We start from the raw sequence: 24000 nt of genomic DNA on the forward strand, positions 1-24000 counted from the left end.
GAAAAAGAGAGAGAGAGAGAGAGAGAGGTGTCGGCAGAGGTGTCGGCAGCCTCACAGGCAGACAGACATCAAAGCCTCCTGGTCCTCAACTGAATGTCCGTGTTTACCCTGGCCTGTCTGGGGATCAGGCTGTTCATACCTGCCTGAGTAGAAAACAGTTCAGCCCACTGGCCCTCTGCCAGGACCCCAAACCAGAACAATAACCCACTGGCAGCATGCGGGCAGACATCTGTACTCACTTGCTCTTAGGTCTCAGTGCAGCGCTATCTATTACAGAACAAGATGTCAGTGAATCAGAGAAGGAGTAGAAGGGAGGAGTTGAAGAGAGCATGGAAGAGACTAAAGGACAGAGATCAACTGAAGAGTATGTGGAAGTACAGTTAGAAGTTAGAGTCTCTTGCACTTAACAGGGCATCCCTCTCTCTCCGTCTCTCCCTCTCTCTGCCCCAGTGCAACCTGGTCTGTAGCTAATGGGTAGAGATTGCCATATAAGGCGGTATGGTGTGTGGAAAGAGCAGCTGTAGGCTGGAGGAGTCTCATGAGCAGAGCAAGGGGCTGTGCAGACATCTACTGTACTGTAACAACCACCTTGGATCCAAGCAAACCTTTTTTTCAAAAGATCTGCCAATGCCACTTAACATGCCAAAACTCAGACAATAATATACATACAATGTGGGAATTTGATTCTTCCAGGATCTGAACCCAGGATCTGAACCCAGGATCTGAACCCAGGATCTGAACCCAGGATCTGAACCCAGGATCTGAACCCAGGATCTGAACCCAGGATCTGAACCCACGACCTTGGTTTTGCTAGTTGCTATTGTCTCACTTGTTTAATACACGGCAACCTGTTCGATCTCACTGATCTACAAATCACCTTTCATTTAAGACATTAAGGCCCTCTGTGCATTTACAGATATGTGTTTCTTACCTGTTTGATACACAGCAGCCTGTCGTTGGTCTGCTGGATGTGCCGATCCATTGACGGCAACGCGTTCATCTTGATGACTGCTTCCTGTCCTCTAGCCTAACGTGACGCCATCAACACTCTGGAAGACAAAGAGAGATACAGCTTGGTTGGGACAGGTTCTTTACAGGGAAAGAGACAGATACAGCTTGGTTAGGACAGGTTATTTACAGGGAAAGAGAGATACAGCTTGGTTAGGACAGGTTCTTTACAGGGAAAGAGAAATACAGCTTGCTTAGGACAGGTTCTTTACAGGGAAAGAGACAGATACAGCTTAGTTAGGACAGGTTATTTACAGGGAAAGAGACATACAGCTTGGTTGGGACAGGTTCTTTACAGGGAAAGAGAGATACAGCTTGGTTAGGACAGGTTCTTTACAGGGAAAGAGACAGATACAGCTTAGTTAGGACAGGTTCTTTACAGGGAAAGAGACAGATACAGCTTGGTTAGGACAGGTTCTTTACAGGGAAAGATACATACAGCTTAGTTAGGACAGATTATTTACAGGGAAAGAGACAGATACAGTTTGGTTAGGACAGGTTCTTTACAGGGAAAGAGACAGATATAGCTTATTTAGGACAAGTTATTTTACAGGGAAATAGACAGATACAGCTTGGTTAGGACAGGTTCTTTACAGGGAAAGAGACAGATACAGCTTAGTTAGGACAGGTTATTTACAGGGAAAGAGACAGATACAGCTTGGTTAGGACAGGTTATTTACAGGGAAAGAGAGATACAGCTTGGTTAGGACAGGTTCTTTACAGGGAAAGAGACAGATACAGCTTGGTTAGGACAGGTTCTTTACAGGGAAGGACAGACAGATACAGCTTGGTTAGGACAGGTTCTTTACAGGGAAATAGACAGATACAGCCTGGTTAGGACAGGTTATTTACAGGGAAAGAGACAGATACAGCTTGGTTAGGACAGGTTCTTTACAGGGAAAGATACAGATACAGCCTGGTTAGGACAGGTTCTTTACAGGGAAAGAGACAGATACTGCTTGGTTAGGACAGGTTCTTTACAGGGAAAGAGACAGATACAGCCTGGTTAGGACAGGCTCTTTACAGGGAAAGAGACAGATACAGCTTGGTTAGGACAGGTTATTTACAGGGAAAGAGACATACAGCTTGGTTGGAACAGGTTCTTTACAGGGAAAGAGAGATACAGCTTGGTTAGGACAGGTTCTTTACAGGGAAAGAGACAGATACAGCTTGGTTAGGGCAGGTTCTTTACAGGGAAAGAGACATATACAGCCTGGTTAGGACAGGTTCTTTACAGGGAAAGATACATACAGCTTAGTTAGGACAGATTATTTACAGGGAAAGAGACAGATACAGTTTGGTTAGGACAGGTTCTTTACAGGGAAAGAGACAGATATAGCTTATTTAGGACAAGTTATTTTACAGGGAAATAGACAGATACAGCTTGGTTAGGACAGGTTCTTTACAGGGAAAGAGACAGATACAGCTTAGTTAGGACAGGTTATTTACAGGGAAAGAGACAGATACAGCTTGGTTAGGACAGGTTGTTTACAGGGAAAGAGAGATACAGCTTGGTTAGGACAGGTTCTTTACAGGGAAAGAGACAGATACAGCTTGGTTAGGACAGGTTCTTTACAGGGAAGGACAGACAGATACAGCTTGGTTAGGACAGGTTATTTACAGGGAAATAGACAGATACAGCCTGGTTAGGACAGGTTATTTACAGGGAAAGAGACAGATACAGCTTGGTTAGGACAGGTTCTTTACAGGGAAAGAGACAGATACAGCCTGGTTAGGACAGGTTCTTTACAGGGAAAGAGACAGATACTGCTTGGTTAGGACAGGTTCTTTACAGGGAAAGAGACATATACAGCCTGGTTAGGACAGGCTCTTTACAGGGAAAGAGACAGATACAGCTTGGTTAGGACAGGTTCTTTACAGGGAAGGACAGAAAGATACAGCCTGGTTAGGACAGGTTCTTTACAGGGAAAGAGACAGATACAGCTTGGTTAGGACAGGTTCTTTACAGGGAAAGAGACAGATACAGCTTGGTTAGGACAGGTTCTTTACAAGGAAAGAGACATATACAGCCTGGTTAGGACAGGTTCTTTACAGGGAAAAAGACAGATACAGCCTGGTTAGGACAGGTTCTTTACAGGGAAGGACAGACAGATACAGCTTGGTTAGGACAGGTTCTTTACAGGGAAAGAGACAGATACAGCTTGGTTAGGACAGGTTCTTTACAGGGAAAGAGACATATACAGCCTGGTTAGGACAGGTTCTTTACAGGGAAAGAGACAGATACAGGCTGGTTAGGACAGGTTCTTTACAAGGAAGGACAGACAGATACAGCTTGGTTAGGACAGGTTCTTTACAGAAAAGGACAGACAGATACAGCTTGGTTAGGACAGGTTCTTTACAGGGAAAGAGACATATACAGCCTGGTTAGGACAGGTTCTTTACAGGGAAAGAGACAGATACAGCTTGGTTAGGACAGGTTCTTTACAAGGAAGGACAGACAGATACAGCTTGGTTAGGACAGGTTCTTTACAAGGAAGGACAGACAGATACAGCTTGGTTAGGACAGGTTCTTTACAGAAAAGGACAGACAGATACAGCTTGGTTAGGACAGGTTCTTTACAAGGAAGGACAGACAGATACAGCTTGGTTAGGACAGGTTATTTACAGGGAAGGACAGACAGATACAGCTTCGTTAGGACAGGTCTTGAGACAGAGATATACATAACATTGTTAGTACATACAGTTGAAGTCGGAAGTTTACATACACTGTAGGTTGGAATCATTAAAACTTGTTTACCAACCACTCCACAAATTTCTTGTTAACAAATTATAGTTTTGGCAAGTCGGTTAGGACATCTACTTTGTGCATGACACAAGTAATTTTTCCAAAAATTGTTAAGAGACAAATTATTTAACTTATAATTCACTGTATCACAATTCCAGTGGGTCAGAAGTGTACATACACTAAGTTGACTGTGCCTTAAAACAGCTTGGAAAATTCCAGAAAATGTCATGCCTTTAGAAGCTTCAGATAGGCTAATTGACAATTAGAGGTGTACCTGTGGATGTATTTCAAGTCCTACCTTCCAACTCAGTACCTCTTTGCTTGACATCATTGAAAAATCAAAATAAATCAGCCAAGACCTCAGAAAAAAATTGTAGACCTCCACAAGTCTGGTTCATCCTTGGGAGCAATTTCCAAATGCCTGAAGGTACCACGTTCATCTGTACAAACAATAGTACACAAGTATAAACAACATGGGACCACGCAGCCGTCATACTGCTCAGGATGGAGACGCGTTCTGTCTCATAGAGATGAACGTACTTTGGTGCGAAAAGTGCAAATCAATCCCAGAACAACAGCAAAGGACCTTGTGAAGATGCTGGAGGAAACAGGTACAAAAGTATCTATATCCACAGTAAAACGAGTCCTATATCGACATAACCTGAAAGGAAGAAGCCACTGCTCCAAAACCACCATAAAAAAGCCAGACTACGGATTGCAACTGCACATGGGGACAAATATCCTACTTTTTGGAGAAATGTCCTCTGGTCTGATGAAACAAAAATAGAACTGTTTGGCCATAATGGCCATCGTTATGTTTGGAAGAAAAAGGGGGAGGCTTGCAAGCCGAAGAACACCATCCCAACCATGAAGCACGGGGGTGGCAGCATCATGTTGTGGGGGTGCTTTGCTGCTGGAGGGACTGGTGCACTTCACAAAATAGATGGCATAATGAGGTAGGAAAATGATGTGGATATATTGAAGCAACATCTCAAGACATCAGTCAGGAAGTTAAAGCTTGGTCTCAAATGGGTCTTCCAAATGGACAATGACCTCAAGCATACTTCTAAAGTTGTGGCAAAATGGCTTAAGGAAAACAAAGTCAAGGCATTGGAGTGGTCATCACAAAGCCCAGACTTCAATCCAATAGAAAATGTGTGGGCAGAACTGAAAAGGTGTGTGCGAGCAAGGAGGCCGACTAACCTGACTCAGTTACACCAGCTCTGTCAGGAGGAATGGGCCAAAATTCACCTGACTTATTGTGGGAAGCTTGTGGAAGGCTACCCGAAACGTTTGACCCAAGTTAAACAATTTAAAGGCTATGCTACCAAATACTAATTGAGTGTATGTAAACTTCTGACCCACTGGGAATGTGATGAAAGAAATTAAAGCTGAAATAAATCATTCTCTCTACTATTATTCTGACATTTCACATTCTTAAAATAAAGTGGTGATCTTAACTGACCTAGGCCAGGGAATTGTTACTAGGATTAAATATCAGGAATTGTGAAACTGAGTTTAAATGTATTTGGCTACGGTTTATGTAAACTTCTGACTTCAACTGTAAGTAATCTTGGAACCCAGAACCAAATCTAAAATGCACTAAGTAGCTACTTGATTACTGGATTCACGTTTCACTGCAATCCAGTTATGTTGAAAACAACAACGTTAATGATGATGATCATCACCTACGTGAACATAATCTAACAAAAATAAAGTTGCTGTTGGCTATCACCTACGTGAACAGCTCATCCTACAAAATCCTGGCCCCAATTACACATCGCTCAGGGGGAGAGGTCCCCCACAAAGCCCTGGGTGACGTCACCATACGCATTATCTCCCAGTAAAAAGACAGACAGGCAGCAGCACACCTCCTGTTTAAGGTTATCAATACTGTCTGCCCCTCTGATTGACTAGTACAGCTACTCCTCACAGCAGAGAGTACAGCCTCTCTCTCTCTGTGTCTCTTTTTCTCCCTCATTCCCTCTCTTATCTCCATCCCTCTCGCTCTCCTTCGCTCTACCTTTCCCCTCGATCTCACTATTTCTCCCCTCTCACTCTTTCTCACTACCTCTCCCCCGTCCTCCCTCTCTACCTCTGTAATTGATGTGGCGGGGTGGCTCAGAGGGAGAAGACGATGGATTAATAGGTGTAGTGGTGGTAAATCAGTCACTCCTCTATCCCTCATTCCTCCATCATGCCACGTTTATCTCCATCACAGCTACAAATTCCTCCAAACAAAGAACACTGCGAAACAACCCCCCATGATGCACTGGGGTAGCCAGGGTTCTACAGCCCTGCTCAGAGCTGATAAAGGCTTACGTTTATGATACCATGCTGAAAAGCAGAAAGGAATGGGTGGAGAGGGGAGAAGGAGAGGGAGAGAGAGAAGGGATATGGAATGTAAAGACTAGACTAAGAAAGATAGGATGGAAGAAGAAAGGAAAAGGGTGGAAGAGAAGGTGAGAGTGGCAGGATGGAGGAAAAGAGAGGGAGAGAAAGTGAAGGAGGGAGAAGAGATGTTGCTCAGCTCAGGAGCTTTGTGGACTGGATTTTATTGCATTCAAGGCTTGGGAGGGAGGGAGGGAGGGAGGGAGGGAGGGAGGGAGGGAGGGACAGTAATAGAGTTGTAATGAAGCACTTTCATTAAGCTCCAAGGTAAAAGTTCAAGGGGACACTTATCTGAGGTAAAACAGTGCATGTATTACTAATACTAGGAGATTAGGGATTATAGGAGTAGAATTACCTGGAATACAGCCCACTCAAAGGAGAATATAGCCCACTCAAAGGAGAATATAGCCCACTCAAAGGAGAATATAGCCCACTCAAAGGAGAATACAACCCACTCAAAGGAGAATATAGCCCACTCAAAGGAGAATACAACCCACTCAAAGGAGAATATAGCCCACTCAAAGGAGAATATAGCCCACTCAAAGGAGAATACAACCCACTCAAAGGAGAATACAACCCACTCAAAGGAGAATATAGCCCACTCAAAGGAGAATACAACCCACTCAAAGGAGAATATATCCCACTCAAAGGAGAATATATCCGACTCAAAGGAGAATATAGCCCACTCAAAGGAGAATATAGCCCACTCAAAGGAGAATATAGCCCACTCAAAGGAGAATACAACCCACTCAAAGGAAAATACAACCCACTCAAAGGAGAATATAGCCCACTCAAAGGAGAATACAACCCACTCAAAGGAGAATATAGCCCACTCAAAGGAAATACAACCCACTCAAAGGAGAATACAACCCACTCAAAGGAGAATATAGCCCACTCAAAGGAGAATACAACCCACTCAAAGGAGAATATAGCCCACTCAAAGGAGAATATAGCCCACTCAAAGGAGAATACAACCCACTCAAAGGAGAATATAGCCCACTCAAAGGAAAATACAACCCACTCAAAGGAGAATACAACCCACTCAAAGGAAAATATAGTCTACTCAAAGGAGTTATTGCAATTGTTTTGAGACATCACTTGCTGAGGACATGTGAAAATGTTGGACAACACACGGAAAAACCAGAGCCGTGATTCATTATGATCCAAAACACACAACATAATCTACTGTAACATTGAGTACGTTTACATGCACAGTAATAATTCCATTCTAACTGATTATGGCAGAAGACAGACTATGAAATAGTCATGTAAACACCTTCCTCTGCTTATCTTAATCAGCGTGAGGTCAAAATCAAAGTAAGCATACGGCGATTTAAACACCTGGTTGTCTGAGCAACGGTTCAAATTATTAGGACATGTAAACACCTTAATCGACGTTCCAGCAGTGTAATTGATTTGTGTATGTGCTAGCACCAGCCGAGAGCCTCCCTCTTTAGTGCGAGGGAAGTGAGTTCAGAACAACTGAATGCATGTGTCTTAAAGGTAGTTTTCACATAAAAACCTTTATATGTCCGAAATCAGAATCAAATATGTTTTCCAGAAATAATATCTTCATTGTGGTAGAACGTTTATTTTCAGATTGCCATCAGGTGGCCTGATTTCAGATGTGTCCATGTAAACAGGTTTATTAGGGAAATCGTTCTTCTTGCAAAGCATGTAAACGTTCTAATCAAACTATTATATTAATCTGACTATCCACAATAAACACATTATTGTACGTATGTAACCGTACTCAGTGTCGTTGTCAGGTAAAAGTGCAAATCTTGTGGGAGGGCAGTGAAGACAATCAGTGCTACAAAACTGGAGGAATAGTGTCCTCAGAACAGACAGCGCTGGCCGCAATTACAGATATGTTCCAGCAGGTGTCTCCACACTCTCTCCCACTGCAGTCCTTCCCAGCCTCCTCACATCATATCACTCCGTCTGCAGCCTACTAAGGGCTCCCGTAAGAGTTTACAAGCGCTACAAATCCCTCCAAAGCACCGCAGCCTCTCAGACCTGCAACCGCTTAGACCTGCAGCCAGGCATCCCTGCAACCAGGCACACGTGCAGTCAGGTACAACTGAAGATAGGCAGACCTGCAGATAGGCAGACCTGCAGATAGGCAGACCTGCAGATAGGCAGACCTGCAGATAGGCAGACCTGCAGATAGGCAGACCTGCAGATAGGCAGACCTGCAGATAGACAGACCTGCAGATAGGCAGACCTGCAGATAGGCAGACAGGCAGACCTGCAGACAGGCAGACCTGCAGCTAGGCAGACCTGCAGTAGATCAGTGCACCACTCACAGGGACACACTGACTCTCCAGCCCTCTACCACTGCTCCACTGTCTGACCTTGTGGCTACTGATGAACTGTCTCCCCTTCCGACCCTAAACTGAACTCTAACTACTACTACAGAACCAGGGAAAGACAATTAGAAAGATTGAAAGGGATGGAGAGAAATGGAGAGAGAAAAGGAGAGGGCTTGAGCCCCCCCCTCTCTCCTTAACCCCCATCTCCTCAACCTCTCTTTCTCTCGGCTCAGCCCCCTCTCTCTGCACAACCTCTCTCTGCCTCTCTTTCTCTCCATCTCCCCCCTGTAGGCAATGCCTTTGTTTGTGATCTCTATAGCAGGAACCTCCACGTCTGGAGGAAACCAAGCGAGGTGAAAACATGGTTCTACAGGGAGTGAGGGAGGGAGGGAGGGAGTGTGGTGGGGAGGGAGCTTTGTTGTAGCATCTTGTTCTGTTTCTGTGAAGTAGGGAGGTTGTGTTAATTCTTTCTGTCTCACTGTCCAGGTTAACGCATGGTCCTTCTCTTCTCTCCTCTCCCTCCTATCTTCCTCTCCTGTCCATGCGCTGAATGCAGCAATCAATATTGTCCAGGGAATGTTAACATCATGGTTGCCATGGATAGGCCATTCTATTAGAGGAAGAACATTTGTAGAGGTACAGAAAAAGACTCCATGGACGGTCGAATGTGTGTGTGTCTGTCTCTCCATATCTCACCTCCACATGAGGGTCTGATGTACCGACGGTCGCAGGTGGTAGACGTGATTACTGACGGCGAGGTTGTGTTCCAACCGGAAAGGTTCCAATACCACGCCGTCCCGGACCGGGAAGGTCAACCGCAGCTCCTCGTTGGGATTGGCTGATTGGAGCGGAGAGACAGGACAGTAAGATAGGACGTCAGCTTTCCGTTTAAATGTATCTGTGGTAGTGGGGTTAGAGTTGTATACTGGTTGATTAACAGTCACACATACAGTAGACAGTGGCTGGGGCACTGGAATATCACTGGGTGGTATTACCCTGACTAACACGTGGCTGTACATTCCTAAGGTTAGATGCTATAGGAGTCAACAACAGCCATGTATTAGGGCAGCATGTAGTAGTGATCAGGGTTGGGCTCAAATCCATTTCATTTCCAGTCAATTCAGAAAGTAAAACAAATTCCAATTCCAAATGTTCCCAATTAAAAAGCATTGAAGAGAATTGGAAATGTAGTTTCATTGTACTTCCTGAATTGAAAAGGAATTGAGCCTAACCTTGGTGATGTAGTGGACTAGTCGTGTCAGTGACTTTGTACTGTATCTCATGAAATAGAAGCATCAATGTTCTGCTAATACTTGTTGGACAGGCTTTGTTGTATTTTCAGCCACAGGTATCTAAGGAGCTACTGACAGCATGGAATAGCTCTGCTGTGTGTGTGTGTGTGTGTGTGTGTGTGTGTGTGTGTGTGTGCATAATTCCATACTGTACATTCATACACACTATAAATACAAAAGTATGTGGACACCCCTTCAAATGAGTGGGTTTGGCTACTTCAGCCACACCGTTGCTGACAGGTGTATAAAATCAAGCACACAGCCATGTAATCTCCATAGACATAGGATGCCACCTTTCCAACAAACAAAAATCATAAAATCAAATGTTATTAGTCAAATTCACCGAATACAACAGGTAGACCTTACTGTGAAATGCTTACTTACAAGACCTTAACCAAAATAAATTAAAGTAAAAAATTAAATAAAAAGTAACAATAAAATAACAATAATGAGGCTATATACAGGGTTACCGGTACCGAGGCTATATACAGGGTTACCGGTACCGAGACTATATACATGGTTACCGGTACCGAGGCTATATACAGGGTTACCGGTACCGAGACTATATACAGGGTTACCGGTACCGAGGCTATATACAGGGTTACCGGTACCGAGACTATATACAGGGTTACCGGTACCGAGACTATATACAGGGTTACCGGTACCGAGACTATATACAGGGTTACCGGTACCGAGGCTATATACAGGGTTACCGGTACCGAGACTATATACAGGGTTACCGGTACCGGGACTATATACAGGGTTACCGGTACCGAGACTATATACATGGTTACCGGTACCGAGGCTATATACAGGGTTACCGGTACCGAGACTATATACAGGGTTACCGGTACCGAGGCTATATACAGGGTTACCGGTACCGAGACTATATACAGGGTTACCGGTACCGAGACTATATACAGGGTTACCGGTACCGAGGCTATATACAGGGTTACCGGTACCGAGGCTATATACAGGGTTACCGGTACCGAGGCTATATACAGGGTTACCGGTACCGAGGCTATATACAGGGTTACCGGTACCGAGACTATATACAGGGTTACCGGTACCGAGGCTGTATACAGGGTTACCGGTACCGAGGCTATATACAGGGTTACCGGTACCGAGGCTATATACAGGGTTACCGGTACCGAGGCTATATACAGGGTTACCGGTACCAAGGCTGTATACAGGGTTACCGGTACCGAGGCTATATACAGGGTTACCGGTACCGAGGCTATATACAGGGTTACCGGTACCGAGACTATATACAGGGTTACCGGTACCGAGGCTATGTACAGGGTTACCGGTACCGAAGGTATGTACAGGGTTACCGGTACCGAGACTATATACAGGGTTACCGGTACCGAGACTATATACAGGGTTACCGGTACCGAGACTATATACAGGGTTACCGGTACCGAGGCTATATACAGGGTTACCGGTACCGAGGCTATATACAGGGTTACCGGTACCGAGGCTATATACAGGGTTACCGGTACCGAGACTATATACAGGGTTACCGGTACCGAGGCTATATACAGGGTTACCGGTACCGAGGCTATATACAGGGTTACCGGTACCGAGGCTATATACAGGGTTACCGGTACCGAGGCTATATACAGGGTTACCGGTACCGAGACTATATACAGGGTTACCGGTACCGAGGCTATATACAGGGTTACCGGTACCGAGACTATATACAGGGTTACCGGTACCGAGGCTATATACAGGGTTACCGGTACCGAGGCTACATACAGGGTTACCGGTACCGAGACTATATACAGGGTTACCGGTACCGAGGCTATATACAGGGTTACAGGTACCGAGCCTATATACAGGGTTACCGGTACCGAGACTATATACAGGGTTACCGGTACCGAGACTATATACAGGGTTACCGGTACCGAGGCTATATACAGGGTTACCGGTACCGAGGCTATATACAGGGTTACCGGTACCGAGACTATATACAGGGTTACCGGTACCGAGGCTATATACAGGGTTACCGGTACCGAGGCTATATACAGGGTTACCGGTACCGAGGCTATATACAGGGTTACCGGTACCGAGGCTATATACAGGGTTACCGGTACCGAGGCTATATACAGGGTTACCGGTACCGAGACTATATACAGGGTTACCGGTACCGAGACTATATACAGGGTTACCGGTACCGAGGCTATATACAGGGTTACCGGTACCGAGTCAATGTGTGGGGGTACAGGTTAGAGGTAATTTGTAGATGTAGGTAGGGGTAAAGTGACTATGCATAGATATTAAACAGCGAGTAGCAGCAGTGTGAAAACAAAGGGGGGCTCCTGGATTGCAGGAAACTTGGCCCCAGTGATGTACTGGGCCGAACGCAGTAGCCTCTGTCGCACCTTAAGGTCAGATGCAGAGGAGTTGCCATACCAGGCGGTGATGCAACCGGTCAGGATGCTCTCGATGGTGCAGCTGTAGAACTTTTTGAGGATCTGGGGACCCATGCCAAATCTTTTCAGTCTCCTGAGGGGTAAAAGGTGTTGTCGTGCTCTCTTCACAACTGTCTTGGTGTGTTTGAACCGTGATGTGGACACCAAGGAACTTGAAACTCTCAACCCGCTCCACTACAGCCCTGTCGATGTGAATGGGGGTGTGTTCGGCCCTCCTTTTCCTATAGTCCACGATCAGCTCGTTTGTCTTGCTCACATTGAGGGATAGGTTGTTGTCCTGGCACCACACGGCCAGATCTCTGGCCTCCTCCCTATAGGCTGTCTCATAGTTGTCGGTGATCAGGCCTACCACTGTTGTGTCGTCAGCAAACTTAATTATTGGGTTGGAGTTGTGCACGGCAACGCAGCCGTGGGTGAACAGGGAATACAGGAGGGGACTAAGCACCACTGAGGGGCCCCCGTGTTTAGGTTCAGTATGGCAGATGTGTTGATGCCTACCCATAACACCTGGGGGAGGCCCATCAGGAAGTTGCAGAGGGAGGTGTTTATTCCCAGGGTCCTTAGCTTATTGATGAGCTTTGAGGGCACTATGGTGTTGAACGCTGAGCTGTCGTCTATGAACAGCATTCTCACATAGGTGTTCCCTTTGTCCAGGTGGGAAAGGGCAGTGTGGAGTGGGATTGTGTCATCAGTGGATCTGTTGGGGCGGTAGGCGTGAGTCAAGGTTTTCCGGGATGAGTGGGTCCAGGGTTTCCAGGTTGAGTGGGTCCAGGGTTTCCGGGATGAGTGGGTCCAGGGTTTCCGGGATGAGTGGGTCCAGGATTTCCGGGATGAGTGGGTCCAGGGTTTCCGGGATGAGTGGGTCCAGGGTTTCCGGGATGAGTGGGTCCAGGGTTTCCGGGATGAGTGGGTCCAGGGTTTCCGGGATGAGTGGGTCCAGGGTTTCCGGGATGAGTGGGTCCAGGGTTTCCGGGATGAGTGGGTCCAGGGTTTCCGGGATGAGTGGGTCCAGGGTTTTCCGGGATGAGTGGGTCCAGGGTTTCCGGGTTGAGTGGGTCCAGGGTTTCCAGGTTGAGTGGGTCCAGGGTTTCCGGGATGAGTGGGTCCAGGGTTGTCTAGGTTGAGTGGGTCCAGGGTTTCCGGTGTTGATGTGAGCCACGACCAACCTTTCAAAGCACTTCATGGCTACCGACGTGAGTGCTACGGGGCGGTAACCATTTAGGCAGTTTACCTTCACTTTCTTGGGCACAGGGACTATGGTGGTCTGCTTGAACCATGTAAGTATTCTCCTCGCTCTACTCTCTGCTCTACTCTCTATTCTCCTCTATTTCCCTCCCTTCTCCAATTCCCTTCTCCTCCTCTCGTTTCCTCCCTTCTCCTCTCCTCCTTTCCCTTCTCTCTCCTATCCTCTCTTCTCCTCCATTTCCCTTGCTTTTCCTCTCTCCTCTCCACCTCCCTCTCCTCTCCTTCTCTCCACCTCCCTCTCTTCTCTTCTCCTCTCCTCCCTTCTCCTCCACCTCCCTCTCTCCCCTCTTCCTTCTATTTCTCTCGACTCCTGCTGGAAAGTACTGGAAAATCCCTGAGATGAAAGCACAGCTAGCTACTCCATGTCCTTACTATCAAAATAACACAGAGAAATAATAGTTCATGTTATCTGTCTCAGAGCAGAAACATGTCCATCACTGTCTGATGAAACAGCTTGCTGTGCTACTCTGCTTCACCACTTCTTTCCAAGGATGATAAATTCATTAAAAAGTACTGAAAACTCATTTTGAATTGTGGGTAATAATGGGTTTTTCAGGGTACATGTGTCCCAAAATGTGTTTTCAAGCTTTGTGTGTGTGTGTGTGTGTGTTTGTGTGGAGTTGCAGGTGAATTGCCTCTTCAATAACCTCATCAGCTGTGTCGAGTTCCACTTACCAGTGGTGCAGAGCAAGGCTTACACACACACACACACACACACACAAACACACACAAACACACAGAATTATGTTGTGCATTTAACAAGCCTTAAAAAGCGACAGGAGGCCGTGGTGAATCAAAATAACCAAAGCTACTACAAATAACCAAACCACAAAACCACACACTGCAGTAAAGCTACTACAAATAACCAAACCACACACTGCAGTAAAGCTACTACAAATAACCAAACCACAAAACCACACACTGCAGTAAAGCTACTACAAACAACCAAACCACAAAACCACACACTGCAGTAAAGCTACTACAAATAACCAAACCACAAAACCACACACTGCAGTAAAGCTACTACAAACACACACAATGTACCCTGCAATGATGAGCCCAACAACCTGAGGGGTAGTGGGGCAAATAATTACTGCTCTGAAACAGAAACTCAGTAATATAAAATCACTGGAGTATGGTGGGCAACAACACTGTAGAGGAAATGATATGTCTTCATAATCACACACAAACACACAATGCAGTGTCAATATGAGAGAAGACAGTCTGGGCCTGACTGCTGATCAAGGATCAGTTTTGCCTTTTAGATCCTAGAGGGAAATGATCCTAGATCAGCACTCCTACCCTGAGACATTTTGGGACAGGTAGCGTTGGGACAGGTAGTGTTTTCCTGGCATCCGCCAAACCCATATTCGTCCGTCATACTGCCAGATGGTGAAGTGTGATTCATCACTCTAGAGAACGTGTTTCCACCACTAAAGAGTCCAATGGAGGAAAGCTTAACATTACTCCAGGCGATGCCTGGCATTGCACATGGTGATCTTAGGCTTGTGTGCGGCTGCTCGGTCATGGAAAGTCATTTCATGAAGCTCCCGAAGAACAGTTCTTGTGCTGACGTTGCTTCCAGAGACAGTGTTGCAACCGAGGTCAGATGATTTTGAGCTTGTGTGGCCTACCACTTTGTGGCTGAGCTGTTGTTGCCCCTAGACATTTCCACTTCACAATAACACTTACAGTTGACCAGGACAGAACTAGCAGGGCAGAAATTTGACAAACTGTTGGAAAGGTGGCATCCTATGACAGTGCCACGTTGAAAGTCAGAGCTCTTCAGTAAGGCCATTCTACTGCCAATGTTTGTCTATGGAGATTGCATGGTGGTGTGATAGATGTTCAAATCAAATCAAATTTTATATACCTGTTATTTTATATACCTGTCAGCAAAGGGTGTGGCTGACATAACCGATTCCACTCATTTGAATGGGTGTCCACATTCACCACTCCTCTCTAGTCAGAAAGAGAGGTCAGAGGTCAGAAAGAGAGGTCAGAGAGAGAGAGAGGGTATGTACATAGTCAATGGTAGGCTTCGAGGGGACTCCTATGTTAGGTACACCTATAGCTCATCTCTTGGCAGTAGTACTGTAGACTACTTTATTACTGACCTCAACCCAGACTCTCTTAGAGCGTTCACAGTCAGTCCACGGACACCCCTATTAGATCACAGCAAAATCACAGTCTACTTGAACATGAGGCATCAAAGCCAAAGGAACTGAGTAATATTAAGAAATGCTATAGATGGAAGGAATGTAGAGTGGAAACCTACCAAAAACAATTAAGCAACAACAAATTCAATCCCTTTTAGACAACTTCCTGGACAAAACGTTCCACTGTAATAGTGAAGGTGTAAACTTGGCAGTAGAAAATCTAAACAGTATATTTGACCTCAGCTTCCCTATCAAATCTAAAAATGTCAAACAGAAAACCAAAGTAAATGAACAACAATGACAAATGGTTTGATGAAGAATGCAAAAACATAAGAAAGTAATTGTGAAACCTATCCAACCAAAAACAGAGAACCAGAAAACCTGAGTCTACACCTTCACTATGGTGAATCACTAAAACAATACAGAACTACACTACGGAAAAAGAAGGAACAGCACGTCAGAAATCAGCTCAATGTAATTGAAGAATCCATAGACTCTAACCACTTCTGGGAAAATGGGAAGAAAACTAAAATATCAACAACACAAAGAGTTATCTATCCAAAATGGAGACGTATGGATAAACCACTTCTCCAATCTGTTTGGTTCTATAACAAAGAACCAACAGCAAAAACATAATCAAATACAAATCTTAGAATCAACTATTAAAAACTCCCAGAACCCACTGGATTCTCCAATTACATTGAATGAATTACAGAAGAAAATACAAATCCTCCAACACAAAAAGGCCTGTGATGTTGATGGTGTCCACAATGAAATGATCAAATATACAGACAACAAATTCCAATTTGCTATATTTAAACTCTAACATCATCCTCAGCTCTGGCATCCTCCAAATATTTGGAACCAATGGCTGATCACCCCAATCCACAAAAGTGGAGACAAATTTGACCCCAATAACTACCGTGGGAAATGCATCAACAGCAACCTTGAGAAAGTCCTCTGCATTATCATTAACAGCAGACTCATACATTTCCTCAGTGAAAACAATGTACTGAGAAAATGTCAAATTGGCTTTTTACCAAATTACCGTACGACAGACCACGTATTCACCCTGCACACCTTAATTGACAAACAAACAAACCAAAACAAAGGCAAAGTCTTCTCATGCTTTGTTGATTTCAAAAAAGCCTTCGACTCAATTTGCTATGATGGTCTGCTATACAAATTGATGGAAAGTGGTGTTGAAGGAAAAGTATACAACATTATCAAATCCATGTACACAAACAACAAGTGTGCGGTGAAAATGTGGGAAAAACACACATTGCTTTCCAAAGGGCCGTGGGGGGAGTCAGGGATGCAGCTTAAGGCCCACCCTCTATAACATAGAGCGGCAAGAAAAAGTATGTGAACCTTTTGGAAATACCTGGATTTCTGCATATATTGGTCATAAAATCTGATCTAGGTCACAACAATAGACAAACACAGTTTGCTTAAACCAATAACACAAACACGTTTTCATGTCTTTATTGAACACACCATGTAAACATTGACAGTGCAGGGGGGAGGGGGGGGGGGGGGGAGTATGTGAACCCTTGGGTTTAATAACTGGCTGACCCTCCTTTGGCAGCAATAACCTCAACCAAACATTTTCTGTAGTTGCGGATCAGAACTGCACAACGGCCAGGAGGAATTTTGGACCATTCCTCTTTACAAACTGTTTCAGTTTAGCAATATTCTTGGGATGTCTGCTGTGAACCGCTCTCGAGGTCATACCACAGCATCTCAATCAGGTTGAGGTCAGGACTCTGACTGGGCCACACTTAATCCATTCTGTTATTGATTTACTTCTGTGTTTTGGGTCATTGTCCTGTTGCATCACCCAACTTCTGTTGAGCTTCAATTGGCAGACAGATAGCCTTACATTCTCCTGCAAAATGTCTTGATAAACTTGGGAATTAATTTTTTCGTGATAACAAGCTGCCCAGGCCCTGAGGCAGCAAAGCAGTCCCAAACCATGATGCTCCCTCCACCATACTTTACAGTTGGGATGAGGTTTTGATGTTGATGTGCTGTGCCTTTTTTTCTCCATACATAGTGTTGTGTGTTTATGGGAGGACACCACAGAAGAAGCCACTGCTGTCCCAAAAAATTATTGATGCACATCTGAAGTTTGCAAAAGTGCACCTGGATGTTCCACAACTCAAATGTAGTTTCATCTGTCCACATAATATTTTGCACTTTTGCGAACTTCAGACATGCAGTAATGTTTTTTTTTGGACAGCAGTGGCTTCTTCCGTGGTGTCCTCCCATGATTTCTGTAAGTCTTTAGCTGACATTTTAGGATTCTTCTTAACCTTAACCTTATTAAGCATTCTGCACGGTGCTCTTGCAGTCATCTTTGCAGGACGGCCACTCCTAGGGAGAGTAGCAACAGTGTTGAACTTTCTCCATTTATAGACAGTTTATCTTACCGTGGACTGATGAACATCAAGGCTTTTAGAGATACTTTAGTAACCCTTTTCAGCTTTATGCAAGTTAATAATTCTTAAAATGATGTCTTCTGAGATTTCTTTCATTTGAGGCCTGGCTCACATCAGGAAATGCTTCTTGTGAGTAGCAAACTCACATTTTGTGAGTGTTTTTTATAGGGCATGACAGCTCTAACCGATATCTCCAATCTCATTGATTGGACTCCAGGTTAGCTGACTCCTTACTCCAATTAGCTTTTGGAGAAGTCATTAGCCTCTGGGTTCACATACTTTTTCCAACCTACACTGTGAATGTTTACATGATGTATTCAATATAGACAAGACACATACAATAATTGGTGTGCTATTAGTTTAAGCACACTATGTTTGTCTATTGTTGTGGAAATTCCAAAGGGTTCACATACTTTTTCTTGCCACTGTATATATCAACAAATTAGCGAGGGCACTAGAACAGCCTGCAGCACCCAGCCTCACCCTACTAGAATCTGAAGTCAAATGTCTACTGTTTGCTGATGATCTGGTGCTTCTGTCACCAACCAAGGAGGGCCTACAGCAACACCTAGAACGTCTGCACAGATTCTGTCAGACCTGGGCCCTGACAGACCTGGGCCCTGACAGTAGATCTCAGTAAGACCAAAATAATGGTGTTCCAAAAAAGGTTCAGTTGCCAGGACTACAAATACCATCTAGACACCGTGGCCCTATAGCACACGAAAAACTACACAAACGATGGCCTAAACATCAGTGCCACAGGTAACTTCCACAAAGAAGTGAACAATCTTAGAGACAAGGCAAGAAGGGCCTTATATGCCATTAAAAGGAACATACAATTTGACATACCAATTAGGATCTGGCTAAAAATACTTGAATCAGTTATAGAACCCATTGCCCTTTCTAGTTGTGAGGTCTGGGGTCCGCTCACCAACCAAAGATTCACAAAATGGGACGAACACCAGATTGAGACTGCATGCAGAATTCTGCAAAAATATCCTCAGTGTACAATGTAAAACACCAAATAATGCATGCAGAGCAGAATTAGGCCGATAACCGCTAATTATCAAAATCCAGAAGAGAGCCATTAAATTCTACAACCACCTAAAAGGAAGTGAATCCCAAACCTTCTATAACAAAGCCATCACCTACAGAGAGATGAACCTAAGCAAGCTGGTCCTGGGGCTCTTTTCACAAACAGACCCCACAGAGCCCCAGGACAGCAATACAATTAGACCTAACCAAATCATGAGAAAAAAAAGATAATGACTTAACACATTGGCAAGAACTAACAAAAAAAACAGAGCAAACTAGAATGCTATTTGGCCCCAAACAGAGAGTACACAGTGGCAGAAAACCTGACCACTGTGACTGACCCACACTTAAGGAAAGCTTTGACTATGTACAGACTCAATGAGAATAGCCTTGATATTGAGAAAGGCCGCCGTAGGCAGACCTGGCTCTCAAGAGATGACAGGCTATGTGCACACTGCCCATAAAATGAGGTGGAAACTGAGCTGCACTTCCTAACCTCCTGCCCAATGTATGACAATATTAGAGACACATATTTCCCTCAGATTACACAGATTCACAAATAATTTGATAACAAAACCAATTTTGATAAACTCCCATATCTACTGGGCAAAATACCACAGTGTGCCATCACAGCAGCAAGATTTGTGACCTGTTGCCACGAGAAGAGGACAACCAGTGAAGAACAAACACCATTGTAAATACAACCCATATTTATGTTTATTTATTTTCCCTTTTGTACTTTAACTATTTGCACATCGTTACAACACTGTACATATACATAATATAACATTTATTATTTTGGAACTTCTGAGTGTAATGTTTACTGTTAATTTTTACTGTTAATTTCACTTTTGTTTATTATCTTCTTCACTTGCTTTGGCAATGTTTCCCATGCCAATAAAGCCCTTGAATTGAATTGAGAGAGAGAGAGAGAGAGAGAGAGAGAGAGAGAGAGAGAGAGAGAGAGAGAGAGAGAGAGAGAGAGGGAAGAAAGGAGGGGGAGAGAGAGAGAGACAGCGAGAGAGGGAAGAGAGGAGGGAGAGAGAGAGAGAAAGAGGGGAGAGAGGAGGGAGAGAGAGAGAGAGAGAGGGAAGAGAGGAGGGAGAGAGAGAGAGAAAGAGGGAAGAGAGGAGGGAGAGAGAGAGAAAGAGGGAAGAGAGGAGGGAGAGAGAGAGAGAAAGAGGGAAGAGAGGAGGGAGAGAGAGAGAGAGAGAGAGGGAAGAGAGGAGGGAGAGAGAGAGAGAAAGAGGGAAGAGAGGAGGGAGAGAGAGAGAGAGAGAGAGGGGGAAGAGAGGAGGGATAGAGAAAGAAGGAAGAGAGGAGAGAGAGAGGGAAGAGAGGAGGGAGAGAGAGAGGGGGGAGGGAAGAGAGAGAGGGGGAGGGAGGGAAGAGAGGAGGGAGAGAGAGAGAGAGGGAGGGAAGAGAGGGAGAGAGAGAGAGAGAGAGAGGGAAGAGAGGAGGGGGGAAGAGAGGAGGGAGAGAGAGGGGGGGAAGAGAGGAGGGAGAGGGAGAGAGAGGGGGAAGAGAGGAGGGAGAGCGAGAGAGAGAGGGAATAGAGGAGGGAGCGAGAAAGGGAATAGAGGAGGGAGAGAGAGAGGGGGAGGGAAGAGAGAGAGAGAGAGAGAGAGAGAGGGAGGGAGGGAGGGAGAGAGGGAGAGAGGGAGGGAGGGAGGGAGGGAGGGAGGGAAGAGAGGAGGGAGAGAGAGAGAGAGAGGGAAGAGAGGAGGGAGAGAGAGGGGGAAGAGACGAGGGAGAGAGAGAGAGGGAAGAGAGGAGGGAGAGCGAGAGGGAAGAGAGGAGGGAGAGAGAGAGGGAAGAGAGGAGGGAGAGAGAGTGAGGGAAGAGAGGAGGGAGAGAGAGAGAGAGAGGGAAGAGAGGAGGGAGAGAGAGAGAAGAGAGGAGGGAGAGAGAGAGAAGAGAGGAGGGAGAGAGAGAGAGAGAGGGAAGAAAGGAGGGAGAGAGAGGAGAAGGTACTCTACTACTCTCTGTTCATCTTTGAATGTGTTGTATCCCCCAGCAGCTTACAGCAACACTCTCCCCTCCCCTTCATTTAAGGCTCTGCCACGCTCCCTCCCTCCCTCTCCTTCCTCTGAGCCCTGCCACACTCCCTCCCTTCCCTCTCCTTCCTCTAAGCCCTGCCACGCTCGCTCTCCATCCCTCCCCTCCTTTCCCCGACCCTGTGAGTGAGCAACCATAACAGGCAGTGGAATGGATTCATTTGCTCTAATGTGTTATGGGCTGCAGCACGGCACAGAGTGACTCTCTCTTTTCCCTCTCCCCCACTCTCTCTCTCCCCATATTTCTCTGATATTCTCTGCAGTCATGTGTTTTCCAAACAAGCCAATCCACATCACTCAGCTGAGCTGTCCTCTTTCCGCCTCACACTCACACACAACTGCAGTAAAGCTACTAGAAACACACACAATGTACCCTGCAATGATGAGCCCAACAACCTGAGGGGTAGTGGGGCAAATAATTACTGCTCTGAAACAGAAACTCAGTAAAATAAAATCACTGGAGTATGGTGGGTGCAACAACACCGTAGAGGAAATGATATGTCTTCATAATCACACACAAACACACAATGCAGTGTCAATATGAGAGAAGACAGTCTGGGCACACACCCACACACACGCACACCTCTGCATTCACCCCAGTCATAGACTGTGAAAAGGTAAAGAATACCAACACCCTGTTATGATCTACTCCTGATTAATGCTGAATGTTTCTGTGTGTACACTTGTGTTTTCATGTGATGAGCAGGGCTGTAATGTCCAGCTACGTGGCACCCAGCACAGCAATGCAGCCAGCTGTGGTCTGACGCTATCAGATAGCTGTTGGCTGGCTATAAATATGGACAGAGCTTTAGGACAGAGCAACACATATGTGCGTGCACACACAGAGAAACACACACACACACACACACACACACACACACACACACACACAGAGCTTAACATGTATGTGCCCCAGATACCTAAGGGGCTATGGGGCCATACCACCGGTGTTTCAAAAATGTTGTATCTAAGAGCATTGAGAACTGTGCTGAGAGCAAGGGCGCGGGAGACATGGTACTTTGTGTGTGTGTTCCTGCACACGCGCGTGTGTGGGTGTGTTTTTTTTTTAAAGTGCCTACAGAAGATCAATGCAAGAATTACAAAACCAGAGTTTTGAGTTAAACTGCACTTAGGAATCACATGATAGTCAATGAAGCCATAGAAACGTATTCAATAGAATGTTCCTGTGTTCTAGAACTATAAATAACTGCTGATGTAGATTGTATGTCCTGGCAGACTGCAGACTGAAAGTGGAGATGCCATGTGTCACGTGACTGAGCATGAGTTCTTGTCCTACGAAACAAGGCTGTGAGGGTGGACAGTACCACAGAATGTTACATAATAAAACAGTAGATGACACTTAGAAACCAGGCCGGCATGGAGCAGAGGATGTAGACATCACCTTCTAATCAGCCAAGGAGGAGAGGAGAGGAGAGGAGGGAGAGGACAGGAGGTGAGAGTAGGTGAGAGTAGGGAGAGGAGAGAGAGGAGAGGATAGGAGAGTAGGGAGAGGAGAGGGGAGGAGAGTAGGGAGGACAGGAGGGGAGAGGAGGGAGAGGACAGGAGGTGAGAGTAGGGAGAGGATAGGAGAGTAGGGAGAGGAGAGGAGAGTAAGGAGGACAGGAGGAGAGAGTAGGGAGAGGAGAGAGAGGAGAGGAGGGAGAGGACAGGAGGTGAGAGTAGGAGAGAGTAGGGAGATGAGAGGAGAGTAGGGAGAGGAGAGGAGAGTAGGGAGAGGAGAGGAGGGAGAGAAGACGAGGGAGAGGAGAGAAGGGAGAGAGAGAAGATGAGGGAGAGGAGAGGAGGGAGAGGAGAGGAGGGAGAGGAGAGGAGGGAGAGAAGACGAGGGAGAGAAGACGAGGGAGAGGAGAGGAGGGAGAGAGAGAGAGAAGACGAGGGAGAGGACAGGAGGGGAGAGGAGGGAGGGAGAGAAGACGAGGGAGAGAAGAGGAGAGGAGGGAGAGGGTGTCGTGTGATTGACGGCCAGGGCTCTCCAGCAGGACTGTTAACTCACACTCTCTGTGATTGCTGAACGGGTAAACTGAGAAATACCATGTCCTTCAGTTTCAGCATTACCAAACTGCTGACCCAACAGCAGTGTGTGTGTGACAGCGAGCGAGCGAGCGAGCGAGCGAGAGAGAGAGAGAGAGAGAGAGAGAGAGAGAGAGAGAGAGAGAGCGAGAGAGAGAGAGAGAGAGAGAGAGAGAGAGAGAGAATGTGTAGTGTGTAATTACAGCTGTTGTACAGAACATCTCTCAGACCCCTATCTGAGTACACTGTTAATGCCAGACTCCCAGATACATGTGCCGTTATGAACATAACAGGCATACTGAACCGACAGTATACAGACACACAGCGTGCAAGCAGACTGTGCTAGAAATGCACTTACGTAGCTAACCACTTCAACATCTCTGAGACCATACAATAACTGTGCTGCTAGCAGGGAACGTAGTGAAAGAAGCTTACAAATTCAATGTGCATTCAATGGGGGTAATTACAAATGTGTGTGTGTGTGTCACAGTCAGCACTGGAGCAGTACGTTATGGTACAAAATGCTAAAATGTCTCTCTACATTGACAGCTGAGGTAGAGGTCATTAACGGAGCTGCAGTGGCCTTTATGTTCCGAGCCCAACAGAACCTGTATGAGTAGTCCCTTTCAGAGACACTACCGTTGGAGGGCCCCATTAGACTACGTTGTTTACTGAGAAACACACACGCATGCACACACTGGTCCCTACACACACACAAACACCGTAACGAGCTTCATCAAATATTTACACCTCGTATTATGAAGTAGAGCCATGTCTCAGACACAAGCGCCAAGGCCAGCTATTCCAGAACAATCCCTCTCCCTGTCAGTAACAGAGAGGACTAC

At 45.7% G+C, this 24000-nt stretch overlaps 1 protein-coding gene across 8 annotated transcripts in view; it reads right to left on the reverse strand.

Moving 5' to 3' along the window:
• The window catches only part of zmiz1a (zinc finger, MIZ-type containing 1a), a 226251-nt gene that overhangs the window by 72911 nt on the left and 129340 nt on the right, over window positions 1-24000 (reverse strand). For 4 of the 8 annotated variants that reach the window (XM_036986835.2, XM_036986831.2, XM_036986832.2 and 1 more), the window contains exons 4-5: window positions 9157-9298; window positions 932-1049 (exon numbers count right to left, since the gene is read on the reverse strand). In XM_036986835.2, coding sequence (XP_036842730.1) covers window positions 932-1000 — 69 coding nt within the window. In that variant the 5' untranslated portion in view covers window positions 1001-1049; window positions 9157-9298. The remainder of the gene's footprint in view (window positions 1-931; window positions 1050-9156; window positions 9299-24000) is intronic. The other 4 variants (XM_090242241.1, XM_090242225.1, XM_090242233.1 and 1 more) reach the window with 1 other exon arrangement.

Source organism: Oncorhynchus mykiss, chromosome 1 (genome assembly GCF_057628025.1).
Source record: "Oncorhynchus mykiss isolate SJ-2025 chromosome 1, ASM5762802v1, whole genome shotgun sequence".
NCBI classification, from domain to species: domain Eukaryota; kingdom Metazoa; phylum Chordata; class Actinopteri; order Salmoniformes; family Salmonidae; genus Oncorhynchus; species Oncorhynchus mykiss.